The 15,775-nt window shown below is 39.5% G+C and overlaps 1 protein-coding gene across 2 annotated transcripts in view; it reads right to left on the bottom strand.

Annotated features, from left to right (window-relative positions):
- Positions 1 to 15,775, bottom strand: part of CRIM1 (cysteine rich transmembrane BMP regulator 1) — a 320,862-nt gene that overhangs the window by 8,224 nt on the left and 296,863 nt on the right. For both annotated transcript variants that reach the window (XM_045011826.1, XM_045011827.1), the window contains 4 exons: positions 15,525 to 15,746; positions 11,579 to 11,773; positions 10,303 to 10,425; positions 5,216 to 5,403 (listed from right to left, as the gene is read on the bottom strand). In XM_045011826.1, the coding sequence (XP_044867761.1) occupies positions 5,216 to 5,403; positions 10,303 to 10,425; positions 11,579 to 11,773; positions 15,525 to 15,746 (728 nt within the window). The remainder of the gene's footprint in view (positions 1 to 5,215; positions 5,404 to 10,302; positions 10,426 to 11,578; positions 11,774 to 15,524; positions 15,747 to 15,775) is intronic.

The following is a 15,775-nucleotide window of genomic DNA, read 5'->3' as shown; positions in this document are numbered from 1 at the left end:
GTGAGAAAAACTGCACGTGTCTAAGCCAATGGGTCACACTATGCAGGTGCTAGAGTTTGAAACAAAAATGCTTCTGTAACAAGATTGGATAAGGTAATAGATTTTCCTAAATTTACTTGCAATAGCAAAAACAAGGTTTCTAGTAGATTTCAACTACTTAGCAAATCTAGGGCCTGATCTGGCAAACCCTTATTCACACAAATAAACCTAGATATAGCCCTTCCAACTTAAGTGCCAGATTCTGAGACTTTTGCTATACTGAGTAGCCCCTTACTTCAAGGGTCGTCCCACTCAAATCAGTAGGACCGCTTGCAGACTAAGGTTCTACTCATTGTGAGGAAAGGGTCAGAATATGTCCCTAAACAACTTTGATTTTTATGCTGTCAAAACAATCCAAAAAGTAACATTTTGCAACATTTAGGGGACATCTCATGTGATAGGACAGTAGAAAATTAGTAGAATAAAGATCTGCCATTGTCCCACTTATCTGCTTCTACGGTAAATTTAGAGAAGGTATAGCACAGCTGTTCCTACCCAAATTTCTCTGTGGGGCAAACCTTTCCTTTTTTACAGGAATTTGGGCACTGGCTGTATGGTCTCTTCCTTAATCTGTTGCTACTTCTGGCTGCGTGTTATGTACTCTTCCACTAGGTGGTGCTACACTGTATTTATACAAACTGCTTTGTAGCATGATTAAAAGACAAGGAACATGCAGCTCCTGAGTGGGGGACAGTGGGGGGACTACTGAGGAGCAAGAGGAGGGGGACTACTGAGCAGCAAGAGGAGAAGGTGGGAGTAACAAGAACAAACAGAAAGTAACAAGAAAAATTACTAGAAAAGAAAAAAAAAGTGTAAACAGCACAGCAAGACAGAATGTGTGAGGCCTGGTCTACACTACGCGTTTAAACCAGTTTTAGGAGCGTTAAACCGATTTAATGCCACACCCGTCCACACTAAGAGGCCCTTTATATCGATATAAAGGGCTCTTTAAACCAGTTTCTGTACTCCTCCCCAGTGAGAGGAGTAGCGCTAGTATCGGTATTACCATATCGGATTAGGGTTAGTGTGGCCGCAAATCAACGGTATTGGCCTCCGGGCGGTATCCCACAGTGCACCACTGACCGCTCTGGACAGCAATCAGAACTCGGATGCAGTGGCCAGGTAGACAGGAAAAGCCCCGCGAACTTTTGAATATCATTTCCTGCTTGCCCAGTGTGGAGCTCTGATCTGCACGGGTGGCGATGCAGTCCCAAATCCAAAAAGAGCTCCAGTATGGACCGTACGGATGTGATCGCTGTATGGGCAGACAAATCTGTTCTATCAGAGCTCCGTTACAGATGACAAAATTCCAAAGCATTTTAAAAAAATCTCCAGACAGAGGGCACAGCAGGGACTCAGCACACTGCTGCGTGATAAGCTTAACGGAAAGCCAAAGAATCAAATGGACACTCATGGAGGGGGGACTGAGGACTCAAGCTATCCCACAGTTCCTGCAGTCTCCAAAAAGCATTTGCATTCTTGGCTGAGCTCCCAATGCCTGTAGGGTCAAACACATTGTCCGCGGTGGTTCAGGGCATAGCTCGTCAATTTACCCCCCGCACCCACCCCCAGAAGGAAAAGGGAAAAAAATAGTCTCTTGACTCTTTTAAATATCACCCTATGTCTACTGAATGCTGCTGGTAGACGCGATGCTGCGGCACTGAACTGTAGCATCCTCGCCCCCCCCTCCTTGGTGGCTGATGGTACAATATGACTGATATCCATCGTCATCATCAGCCTTGTGGCAGATGGTATAGTACAGAAGGACTGGTATCTGTCCTCATCATCAGCCCATGAGTGCTACTACTTCCCAGCAGATGGTACAGAACCGCTGGTAACCGTCTTCATCATAGCAACAGGGGGCTGAGCTCCATCAGCCCCCGCCCTTCATGTGTAAAGAAAAGATTCTGTTCTGCCTGGACTATCATAGCAGTGGGATGCTGGGCTCCTCTCCCCCACACTGCTTAATGTCCTGTCTGGACTATCATAGCAGCTGGAGGCTGCCTTCCCCTCATTTTATCTCACTAACAATTCACTGTTTCTTATTCCTGCATTCTTTATTACTTCATCACACAAATGGGGGGACACTGCAATGGTAGCCCAGGAAGGCTGGGGGAGGAGGGAATCAACAGGTGGGGTTGTTGCAGGGGCACCCCGTGAATGGCATACAGCTCATCATTTCTGCGGGATCTGACACAGAGCGGCTGTGCTCTCTGGTTCTCTGATACACTGGTTCTCTAGTACACTTGCCCCATATTCTAAGCAGGACTAATTCTATTTTTAGATACCATAAAGGAGGGATTGACTCGGAGTCATTCCCATTTTTGTCTTTTGCGCCCCAGGCCGATCTCAGCCAGGGGCACCTATGACAGCAGCAGATGGTACAGCACAGAAGGACTGGTAACCGTTGTCGGAGAAAAACTCCACACCGTCATCTCATTGCCAATTTACAATGGCATGGTAGACTGTACAGAACGGCTGATAACCATCTCTGCTATCATGCAAAAGCAAATGAATGCTGCTGTGTAGCGCTGCTGAATCGCCTCTGTCAGCGGCATCTAGTACACATACGGTGACAGTGACAAAAAGCAAAACAGGCTCCGTGGTTGCCATGCTAATGGCGTCTGCCAGGGCAATCCAGGGAAAAAGGGCGCGAAATGATTCTCTGCCATTGCTTTCCCAGAGGAAGGAGTGACTGACGACATTTACCCAGAACCACCCACGACAATGATTGTTGCCCCATCAGGCACTGGGATCTCAACCCAGAATTCCAAGGGGCGGGGGAGGCTGCGGGAACTATGGGATAGCTACGGAATAGCTACCCACAGTGCAACGCTCCAGTAATCGATGCTAGCCTCGGACCGTGGACGCACATCGCTGAATTAATGTGTTTAGTGTGGCTGCGTGCAATCGATTTTATACAATCTGTTTTACTAAACCGGTTTATGTAAAATCAGAATAATCCCATAGTGTAGACGTACCCTGAGATGTGACAAGCAGGTTGAGGGCATGGTGTGATAGGTTCTAGAGACCCCAGGGACCAATACATGGGAGGAGTTGGCCCCAGACAAAAAGTGTTGGGAATTAATGGGTGCAGCAACATGTGTTTATCATTCATATAAATTGATATTTGAGAAAACTAAATTGAAATGGATAATTAGTTCTGGTAATGACTATGGTAAATGTGAAAGATGAAGGGTGACAAAAAAGGTGCTTTCAGGGATTGCTCTGACTGTGATTTCAATGAGCTAGTAAGAGTCTGTTCCTCTTACCTGGGTGCTGGTGAGATAAGCAGAAGTACTATTCAGGCTTTTATTATTATGGAAGCACTGGTTGTAGTTCTACAGTTTTATACTTACAGAAGAGACTCAATCACTTATACAGGAAGAATACACTGTAACCTCTCCAAAATTATAGACTTTTTTGGGGGCCAGAAAATGAATTTTCTGAGAATTTAAAAATAAATCAATGTATTAGTTTATGAATTCAAATAATTTTTAAAAGGGCCACTTAAGAAATTTAGCATCTTTTTAAATCTCAAATGATCTTAATGGAATAATGCAGACTCTTCAAACCTATCATATAATGAAAACTCAGAAAGTTTGCGCATTGGCTAACTTTGATGTTTTTAACAGTTTAGTGGCCATTTTTTTGGCATTATCCTTCTTAACTGAAAGTTGTTTCTTCAGCAGTGATTGAAGACTAATATTCTTCTGCAGAAAGTTTCACCAGGAACTGCCCCTTTTCAAAATGTCTCATATACTATTGTTCTCAATGAGACTGAGAAAACAGACTGTCCTCAGTCAAGATGATGTTCTTGGTTTTGCTCCCAATGAGCAAGATGAGAGTGTGTGGCCATTTTGGAAGAAGGGGCTGCCACATTGATAGACCAGTTCAGGTTAGAGCAATAGGCCAGTTCACTTCTGTATGAATATCAAAGAAGTATGAGTATGCATTCGGACTAATTCACTCATATGCTACTAGATATAAAAAGAGATGCTAATGTTAGTGTATTCACTTATTTGTAACTGTCTGTTATTAAATTATATTTGCATTGCATATACCCCTGTAATTACGTTTACATTATGTATACCTTGGTAATTAGATAACCCTACATCAAAGGTGTGGTAAGAATGTACTTGATGTATAAACTTAATGAAAACTACTGAAGGATTGTTATTTGCTACTACATTACCTTTTACATTGTGTATATCTCTGAGACTAAATTAATCAAATGTGAATGGAACCTTGGAAATGCTAATGAAGGACTTAATGGCTATAACAGGAAATGCTAATTTCAAAGCAAGAGATGGTGGAGGAGTAAAGACACTTTTCACATTGCTTTCTGTGTGGAAAAGCTATAAATATGATTTAAAAAAAGGATCCAGCATCTCTGAACAATTTGAGCATTCATAGGGAAACATTCCAGATGCAAAACAGAGATCCACAAAAGTTATTTTGAGTAACCCTGAGAAATTTATGGAAAACTAGCAGATTATAACATCGCTGCCATCATTTTGAATTTACAAACTTAGACTCACCTGTTAATGTATTTTACCTGCTTTAACCTCTCAATAACTCACTTCTTTTTCTTAGCTAATAAACCTTTAGTTAGTTTAGTAGAACAATTGGCTGCCAGAGTTGTCTTTGATGTGAGTCAGAGTATCATTTGACCTGGGGTAAGTGATTGACCCTTTGGGGTTGGGAGTAACCTGATGTGATCTGATTTTTGGTTTTAATAACTTTTTATCACTAGGTTCAGTTTGCCTGGGTGGCAAGACAGGCTGGAGGGTCTCAGGGGACTGTCTGTGACTCCATGGTAATACTGGTATAGTGATCCGGAATGCACATTTGGTATTGGCTTGGTGAAATCTAATTATAGACTTTACTACTAGTTTGGGGTGTCTGCCTGTGTTTTCTGACAGTCTCACCTGAGATTGGCTTGGTTTTACCTCCTGAAAATTCAGTAGTATATGGAGTAGGTAACTGTGATATTAATTTGACATTATATAAGTATAATTGTTCTGAATTAGTGCAAACGGTTTGAGACATGGAAAAAATTCATTTAAATGAGTTGACATTAAGTGGACTCAACTGTATCCTACAATACATTTCAGGAAATCCCCCTGCTTTCCAGAAAAGCAAAAATCTAGATACAGAAGTTTTAACATTGTACCTTTGTTGGGGCTCTGTAGCAGGACACTGGTATCCACTGCTTTTTCTGATTGACAAGCAGAAGGGCTATAATAAGAACCAGGGCTGTCATGATGGGAACTGTCACCCAGGCAACAGAGTTGAGAGATGTATCTTCACTGGAGTGCAGTCCAATGCCTTCTCTGAAATCTCTTTGAAGATGACTCATGTCTGAAAGAGTGAGCATTTGTTAGCAACAAAAACATCTACGTGCTCCTTTTCTGCCTTGACCATAAACAAGAATAGGATTATGGAAGTACCAGTGTCAGTACTGTGGCCTTGTATTTATTTATTTATTTTGGTTAACCATATCCTGAAATTTTACCCTATTGATATTTAGGGAGAAGGTCACACTTGTGTGTTCTCTCATTTGTTATTAGCCACAGTTTTTGTGGCCAGAATAATGATTTCCGCATATTTTCAAGTAACTATTCCATATGAAGTGGATTTTTATCTTTTGGTCGTCCTAATAATACTATGTCATTCTATCAGTTGTGATTTATGAAGCCATCATTTTTCTATGATCATGTTTATTTATAGTAGATCTTTCACTGTCTTGTTTTATCCTTTCAATGTGGTGGCTGTTCTCCAAGAGCCGATTCTTTTCTCAGCTTCTCCTATATGAGATTCCAGCTTAATTACCTATTTTTGATCATACTGTGAAAGCTACCTCACAGTAGTGCTGTAAGTGTAAATACACTAAGGATTGCAAGGTGCTCTGGTTTTACAGTAATATGGAACATACATGTACATAAGACACAGATACTTATTTCTTCTAATATTATATCTGTTTTTCATTTCCCTTTTATATCTTTGAGGACCTGAGTTACAGTAAGCTCAGCACTTGTTCCTTGCAACACTTAAGTATCTTCAGGTTTCAGAGTGGTAGCCGTGTTAGTCTGTATCAGCAAAAACAAACAAGAAGTCCTTGTGGCACCTTAGAGACTAACATTTATTTGGGCATCAGATTTCGTGGGCTAGAACCCACTTCATCAGATGCATGGCGTCCACTTCCTAGACACTACAGTGCTAATAAGCAATGGTCACATAAACACCATCCTATACCGGAAACCTACTGACTGCTATACTTACATGCCTCCACACACGAGTAACAATAACTCAGTCAACAACAATCAAAGACAGAGCTGATATGTCTCAAAGAATTAGTATGGACATCTTTACTGCCAAAGGGAGATGATTGACCACTGCAAACAGCACAGCCTCGATACTATACACAGGTCTAAAATAATGCTGACATGGTCAAAAAAAATCTGAGGACCCCAGATATCACCAGAGTTGCTCTGCTACTACTTTCTCAGTAATTTTTTTTGGGGGGGAAAAACTCTAGAAAGTAAGTAAGTGTGATAATGGGAGAGATTCTAAGCTCAACAGATGCTTCTTCAAGGTATATTGATACCATGTTCTCCTGAAAATAAATATTGATAATCTCCTCTGACAACAAATCCAGTATCTCCCTGCTGAACTTCCCCAGCCAAAGATGATATGGGTCTAAAATGACTTTTTATCACAGGACAAAACAAGGACACACTTGTGGTAACATTTTGCATGAGTATTTCATGACCCTAAAGAGAAAGTTCACCTTAAAAAAACATGTATGCAGATGTTGCTATTGCCACTTTCTGACTGAAGAGCAACATGTGTATATTTCTTGAAGTGGAGGTTTATTCCAGTAATTTAGTGTTCAGAACTCTGTTTCCCATAAAGCACCACAACAGGTGTCTATAACATTCAACTTGAGCAAAAGAACCGCTTTAATAGTGTCTACACTCATTTGACTTTTCATTCTAAACACTGTTCATCACACTAGACACTTGTTCCATTGGATTATCTGCCTCCATGGTAGCAACACAATGCCTAGGGGAGACAAATGCCAACAGTCCAATAGAACAAGTGTCTTGTGGACGCTGCTGAACACATACTCTTCAGCATTCAATGCAGCAATTGCTATGTGCAGATCACATGGCTTCCTGTAAAGCCAAACTCCTCTCTTAAATTACATTGGTAATTTAACCTCTATATCATAACATCCGTCAAGTACTGATCATTAAAACCACATATTTAAAAACAAAAAACATCTCCCACCCTAATGGGGGAAGGAGAGAGATACAGTACAGAGATCTGTTCATTTTAATACATTTATAAGGTGCTGGCACTATGATGATGGTTCCCAGAACCTAGACAACCACCTATTTTTGGTTATTAAGGGTCCAGTTGTGACACACTTCCCAAGAGGATACTGCCATTGATTTTATTCACTACTACTCTTATGAGTAAATCTACTTAATGTGAACAAGGGTGGTAGAATCAGACTGATAGTATTTAAGAAGACACTTCAAAACTATTTTATTGATTTACTTTGTTTTGTAACCAAGTGTTACGTGTATTAGAATCTTTTTAATATTACATACTGGAACTTATTTTAAATGTTTATTTTGCTGCTTTAAAATAAAAAAAATGAAGAATGGGCATGCATTCATAGATTCACAGACTTTAGGGCTGGAAGGGACCTCGAGAGGTCATCGAGTACAGTCCCCTGCCCTCATGGCAGGACCAAATACTGTCTAGACCATCCCTGATAGACATTTATCTAACCTCCTCTTAAATGTCTCCAGAGATGGAGATTCCACAACCTCCCTAGCCAGTTTGTTCCAGTATTTAACCACCCTGACAGGAACTTTTTCTAATGTCCAGCCTAAACCTCCCTTGCTGCAGTTTAAGCCCATTGCTTCTTGTTCTATCCTTAGAGGCTAAGATCAACAAGTTTTCTCCCTCCTCCTTATGACACCCTTTTAGATACCTGAAAACTGCTATCATGTCCCCTCTCAGTCTTCTCTTTTCCAAACTAAACAAACCCAATTCTTTCAGCCTTCCTTCATAGGTCATGTTCTCTAGACCTTTAATCATTCTTCTTGCTCTTCTCTGGACCCTCCCCAATTTCTCCACATCTTTCTTGAAATGCGGTACCCAGAACTGGACATAATACTCCAGTTGAGACCTAACCAGGACAGAGTAGAGTGGAAGAATGACTTCTTGTGTCTTGCTCACAACACCTGTTAATGCAACCTAGAATCATGTTTGCTTTTTTTTGCAACAGCATCACATTGACAACTCGTATTTAGCTTGTGGCCCAGTATAACCCCTAGATTCCTTTCTGCCGTACTCCTTCCTAGACAGTCTCTTCCCTTTCTGTATGTGTGAAACTGATTGTTATTTCCTAAGTGGAGCACTTTGCATTTGTCTTCATTAAACTTCATCCTGTTTACCTCAGACCATTTCTCCAATTTGTCCAGATCATTTTGAATTATGACCCTATCCTCCAAAGCAGTTGCAATCCCTCCCAGTTTGGTATCATCTGCACACTTAATAAGCGTACTTTCTATGCCAATATCTAAGTTGTTGATGAAGATATTGAACAGAGCCGGTCCCAAAGCAGACGCCTGCGGAACCCCACTTGTTATACCTTTCCAGCAGGATTGGGAACCATTAATAACTACTCTGGGTACTGTTATCCAGCCAGTTATGCACCCACCTTATAGTAGCCCCATCTAAGTTGTATTTGCCTAGTTTATTGATAAGAATATCATGCGAGACTGTATCAAATGCCTTACTAAAGTCTAGGTATACCACATCCATCGCTTCTCCCTTATCCACAAGACTCATTATCCTATCAAAGCTATCAGATTAGTTTGACATGATTTGTTCTTTACAAATCCATGCTGGCTATTCCCTATCACCTTACCACCTTCCAAGTGTCTGCATATGATTTCCTTAATTACTTGCTCCATTATCTTCCCTGGCACAGAAGTTAAACTAACTGGTCTGTAGTTTCCTGGGTTGTCTTTATTTCCCTTTTTATAAATGGGCACTATATTTGGCCTTTTCCAGTCTTCTGGAATCTCTCCTGTCTCCTATGTTTTTCCAAAGATAATAGCTAGAGGCTCAGATACCTCCTCTATTAGCTCCTTGAATATTCTAGGATGCATTTCATCAGGCCCTGGTGACTTGCAGGCATCTAACTTTTCTAAGTGATTTCTAACTTGTTCCTTTTTTATTTTATCTTCCAAACCTACCCCCTTCCTATTAGCATTCACTATGTTAGGCATTCCTTCAGACGTCTCGGTGAAGACCGAAACAAAGAAAAGTCATTGAGCATCTTTGCCATTTCCAAGTTTCCTGTTACTGCTTTTCCCTCCTCACTGAGTAGTGGGCCTACCCTGTCCTTGGTCTTCCTCTTGCTTCTAATGTATTGATAAAAAGTCTTCTGTTTCCCTTTATTCCTGTAGCTAGTTAGCTCATTTTGTGCCTTTGCCTTTCTAATCTTGCCCCTGCATTCCTGTGTTGTTTGCCTATATTCATCCTTTGTAATTTGTCCTAGTTTCCATTTTTTATATGACTCCTTTTTATTTTTTACATCATGCAAGATCTCGTGGTTAAGCCAAGCTGGTCTTTTGCCACATTCTCTATTTTTCCTACCCAGCGGAATAGCTTGCTTTTGGGCCCTTAATAGTGTCCCTTTGAAATACTGCCAACTCTCCTCAGTTGTTTTTCCCCCTCAGTCTTGATTCCCATGGGACCTTACCTATCAGCTCTCTGAGCTTACCAAAATCCGCCTTCCTTAAATCCATTGTCTCTATTTTGCTGTTCTCCCTTCTACCCTTCCTTAGAATTGTGAACTCTATGATTTCATGATCACTGTCACCCAAGCTGCCTTTCACTTTCAAATTCTCAATGAGTTCCTCTCTATTTGTTAAAATCAAATCTAGAACAGCTTCCCCCCAGTAGCTTTTTCAACCTTCTGAAATAAAAAGTTTCTGACATAATGAAACATTTCAGGCATTCTGCTTCTAGTACACAATGCTAGATTGAATTATTTCTGGTTTTTATCCTACAGAAATTATGTCTAGATCTTATCTTAATATTCTGCAAGCCTATCAAAAAGATGGCTCATTTACACCTTTACTTTCTTCCCAGGACAAATGGATGTGCTAAGACGTGCGTAGTAATCACAGACCTAATAGAATACAATTAACAATCTCTGCCAGATCTCACCTCTGTGGAGATGGGCAATGTCATTTTCACTGGGTGTAGGCCAAATTGGTGCTTCTAGTTCAGCATCTCCTCGATGATTTGTCTTCTCAATGGGGATGTTGGTGGGCTCAGGTACATACATCTCTGCAAGATGAGATAAATATTTTTCTCAATCCACCAAATCAGCATTTTGCGGTACCTATCAACAGATGCTGGGCTCTTAATTCAGAAAATATTTCTTGTGGATTGTTCTTTTAACCCTGTGGATCTTTTTGGTGGTTCAGGAGTTCTCACTATTACGGTTATAGAATTTTTTTTATCTGCTATGACATTTATTTACTGAGTACATTTAGAAAGTTGTTTGTACAATGGATTTTCCTATCTTTTAATTCATTTAATAAAGTACAGAATACCAATGGTTGCTACCAGTACTACTATGCCGGTGTAAACTGAATGGGACAGTCCTGTATTAAATTTTTCAAGTAAAATATCTTTTCATAACACATAATATATTTGGCAAGATTCTCTAGTACAATCTGGTCCCTTTGTGCTGCGCTAGTGGCATAAAAAGCCAAGAAAGCGGCTGGATCTCTGCAGCTGGTGTAGGGTTGCATGATTGGCTCCTATTACCAACTTTTTTGCAGTCCCCTTTGTAGGGGCATGGCTGAAGTTCTCTGACTGGCAGATAGCCTCTTGGAGGATAACAACTTGCATAGGTAAAAACAGCTGTAATAAACTGCTATAAGAAGCCAGGCCAGATTCAGGAAGCTGCACCAAACTCCTTTGGTTCCATTATGTTTATGGCTGAGAAACTGTCCCATTACATGCAAGTCACAATTGAAAGTACCCATATAAGCAACTTAAAATGTTATTAATAAAAATGATTTGAAACAATATCCCAGACTTGTGGAGCACCAGAAACATTAGGCAGCAGTGGAGTCTACAGAGGAATCAAAATATTTCCTCTCACCCTTCACTTATCTAATAATTTAATGAAAGGTCATTCGGAGAGAACAATGGCAAAACAGTTAATCTTTGAATTAACAGTCCCTTCCTCAGAACACGTGAGATTTGAACTATACTGTTGTGCATTACTTTCTTATCTGTGGTGAGTATGCAGTTTCCTGAGTTGTTCTCCTGTGTGTCTGTCTCTTGTGACATAATCAACAACTCCTGTTATCCTTTGCATATGTTGCTCAATGTGAATCAACATTCAAATAGAGTACAATAATCTGTGCCTGATTATAGCCTCTGACAACAGTATAACTTGTAAAATTTAGGACCATGGTTTTATTACCTGGACACATGGGACAGCAACTTCCCTCAACGTTGATGGGTTCTACACAGGGGAGAGGGGGGCAACTGACAGTGGAGCAAAGGGTCTGACCCTGCAGGCAGTAGCAGTGTGTGCAGCTGTCAATGTCCCAACGTTCCTCATCTGCATATGTTTTTCCACTAAAGTGACAAACCACCTTCTTTGGTATTGTATCTTCTGTTGAAAAAAAAAATGGCTATGACGACTTGATATGGCAAAATATAAACATATTAAAAAAAATCCAATGAGGAACAAATAAAAAAAGGGCATGAGCCCAATTACTTAAAAACTTTAAACCCATATCCATTGACTACGTAACGCATAAGTTATGACAGTAAAACGTGAAAATACCAGACGCTTAACAAAACTGCCAAATTTTTGCAACCAGTCCAGTTTCATATGTACAAGCAAAAAGAAAATAGGAACATAAAACTTCACAACAGTGTTTTTCTGTTTAAAAAATGCAATCTAATATTGTGTTAAATTCAATATATTCCCATTCCTCTTTCAGTTATCTTGCATGCATGCATCAGACCCATTTTGGCACTAAGAGTGCAATGTTATAGACAAAACAAATATTTTATAAGTAAAACACTAACAGTTTTAATATTTTCACAATAAAAGAATTGCTCCATTTTCAGTGATATGAGTTTGTTTGTTTTCCACTTTGTGAGAGAAATAGAGTGTATGAAAATACAGATAACTTTCCAGGTTACGTTTAAGAATAGGTTTCACTTGATATACATCAGAAGCTTAGGAGTTTAGGCACTTTTTTATTATTTTAAAATTTTTCACACACACTGTTAAAATTTAAAATTGATAAAAATTAAAAAATGCTCAAAAATAAAGATCAATATTATCCAGCAAAATGATAAAAAAAATTGAATTTTGCCAAACAAAACCAAAGGATATGGCATTGCATAGAGTGCTTTGGAGGAAGAGGACTCAGAGTGGATCCCATTTTATGGAATTAACACAAAGAAAATGTTGAAGAGTAGTGATGCTAGAGCTCATGAATTGGTAAAGTAAATGAGTGAGTAGAAGTCCTAACAAAGGATTAGCCTCAATGTTTTTTTCATTCATGTGGATTTCATCTCAACTGAAACTTGAACCAGGAGACAGATGGAGGCCATTGCTCCTAGGTCAGGAGTCTTCAATGCAGTGGGAGCTGGGAAGAAAGAAGCAGTAGGGGATCCATGTACAAAAGTGCAACCCTACCTTCCGATGATGAAAGTACAGCAGGAGCGGTCATGAAAGATGGGGTGCACAGCTCCAACTACCTCTTCTCACAGCTTCCATTGGCCCCAGTAAAAGACATTTGTCTGAACCAGCCATTAATCAAATGCAAAAAACCATGCCAAAAATAAGCGCAAGACAACCTTATTTATCTTCTCTCTCATCATATAGCTCTCCATTTCTCTCCTATAAGCAAGAGGGAGGTTCTCAATGGGAAATAACAGTCTCTCTACATAAGAAAGGAGAATGCTTAACATGGAAGGTGAATTTGGGAAAAAGTCAAGATGTATGGAAAAAGTAATAGAAAAGTCAGAGGAAAGGATGCAGGGCCTGCAAGACAAGACTTGCTGAACTTGTAACTATACTAAATATGGATGTCTAAAAGCCATCATGCTCTGGATCCAAAAATAAAAATGATGAAGAACAGAATGTGGAACCTCTGCTTTGAGAGTTCCAACAACTGAGGAAGATACCCTGCAGATTTTGCCTGCCAAATTCTCTCTCAACTGTGGGATAAAAATACTAAGGAGGACTGTACAGCAAGAGATGCTTTAGAGAAGTGCTCAGGAAGTCATCCAAAAGCAGAACAACAGGAAGCATATGAAAGCCACATTTTCAAATATAAACAAAGAAAAGCTACTGAAAGCTGCCAAAAAGAGCAAGACATATTTTATAAACGTTCCAGGTTTTTGTTTTTCCCAGATGTCTGCCCCACCATTCATACTAGCAGTAGTGAGGAAGGAATTTGGAGACAAAAGGAACAAAAAAGTTTCTATACAGTCTTTATATAGCCAAACTTTTCTATTAGGGAACTTTTTGTTAGTGAACATGCTCCTAGAGTCCGTGAGACCAAGTAATTAATTGCACACACAGTGCAAAGAACACAAAATAATAGAAAACAATAGAAATATATTTATCTACAGTCTCCATAAAAACATTTTCTGACAGAAAATATACTATAGTAAGTTGGTATGAGAAAATAAGTCATCATTAGGAGACTATGTTTGAGCAGTAGTTGAAATTTTGCTTTTATATTCTGGATTGAATTGTTGTTACAAAAAGGGAAATTAGCAGGTCATAACTGCTCTAAAATTTAGGTATTTGCAACCAAAACAGAGCAACACTGTGTTAGTACATAGGAATATGAAAGTAAAATTGACTATGAAGTGACAAATTAAAATAAAACTAGCTGGACTATTTCCTTTGCCAAGATAAGAGAAATGTAAAAAGTTTACAAGCAGCATATACAACAAAGAGTAACTTAGATATTTAAGTATCAGAGGGGTAGCCGTGTTAGTCTGGATCTGTAAAAAGTGACAGAGTCCTGTGACACCTTATAGACTAACAGACATATTGGGTAGCAGATGGCAAATGATTTTTTAAAATGCCTCTGCTTTAGCTGCAAAAAACTACAATTTGGGGGCACCTATGCAGAAATATCATGCCATGAACAAGGTGAAGTGATACAGTCCTTTGCACTAGTCAGAAAGCACTAATGATATTTCAGTCAGTTTTGTGACCCTCAATTCCAGGAAGAAGTGGAGAAAAATATGGAGGGAATTCAAAGAAATGCAACAAAAAAATGAGGGGCTGTGGAACGGATGTTTCAGCAGATAGGGCTCATTTTACCCACCTATATAATAGGTATAATAATATTTCTCTCAATCATAGGGGTATGCTGAGTGTGGTTTTGAAATATTTTAATACTATTAATATATAGCACTTCACTTCTTCAATTTGCTGTAGAACATTGGGTAATCCTTGAATATAAGGTGCTATAATGTTTTATGACATACTTTTGCTGTAGTTAATGTTTGTATGTTATTTAGATTGCAAAGTTAAGCACTGAAAAGTTAGGAAATGTCACGTTTACAACTCCCCTTCAGATTTCTAGCGCTTGAGTTATAGGTTTTATTATCTTGGCTAGCAGCAGGAGAAAGCTGTTATTTGGAGGTGAGGGATGGGCTGCTAGGACCAGATACCAGGTCTTGGAGGGTGGTGGTGAGAAGCCTGGCCCATCTCTCTCTCTCTCCTTCTGCTTTCTCCATTTACCACATAGAGTTAAAGGATATCCGGCCACATCTGGTTTTCCCCAAAGCGGGAGATGGCCCCAGCAGGCTATTTGCTAGGTCTAAGAGATAGTTAGAGGGAGCCTAGCTTGGCTCTCCCTTGCCCACAGTTGGTTCAGCAGCTTCCAAGCATTTTTCTCCAGATACAACTTGCATTTTTCCATGTTGACTCATCATTTTTCTAGTTATATTTCTAACCTATTCTTATTCCTTCATAAAATGTGTCTATCCTCTACAAGTTCACACAATAATTTAGCATTATCTACAGTTGTATTTAATATGCTGCTTATATCCTCTTACATATTATTACAGAAGATATTAAATACAACCAGGATGGATTTCTCTTTAATGTTTTCATCAACTGTGATAAGTGACCAAGTTGTACATTTTCAAAAGGGTGATCTCCCATTTTTCGGTGCAAACTGCATCTGCATTTTTGCCCTATTAATTACCTCATTGTAGGTGAAAATCAGGTAGCTAGAGATTCAAATACTCAGATTTTTGCCTACTATTCAACTGCAGGCACAAACTGCAACCACACAAAAGGAGACTGTACCTCCGACTGACTGAAAATATACCTCTTTATTCTTATTCCAAGCAAACTATTTTGTTTATTTGCTTACCTATACAATAAGGACAACACTGTCCTTTTCTCAAAACAGGTCTCTCACAGGATACTGGTGGGCAAGATTCGGAGTAGCAGCTAATCACACCATCCATGCAAATACAACTAGTACAGACATTGGGTTTCCAGGACTCAGCTGTCAGGAAAATATCTCCTTCATCATTTTTGCAGTAACTGGGCATGCTCTCATTGCTCGATGAGGAAGGCTGAAGAGGTTCATCTAGAAATATGAATAGACAGATCAGCAGA

Source organism: Mauremys mutica, chromosome 3 (assembly GCF_020497125.1).
Source record: "Mauremys mutica isolate MM-2020 ecotype Southern chromosome 3, ASM2049712v1, whole genome shotgun sequence".
In the NCBI taxonomy this organism is placed as follows: Eukaryota; Metazoa; Chordata; order Testudines; family Geoemydidae; genus Mauremys; species Mauremys mutica.
The sequence above is the reverse complement of the archived record's forward strand: the minus strand, read 5'-3'. Positions and strand labels throughout refer to the sequence as shown.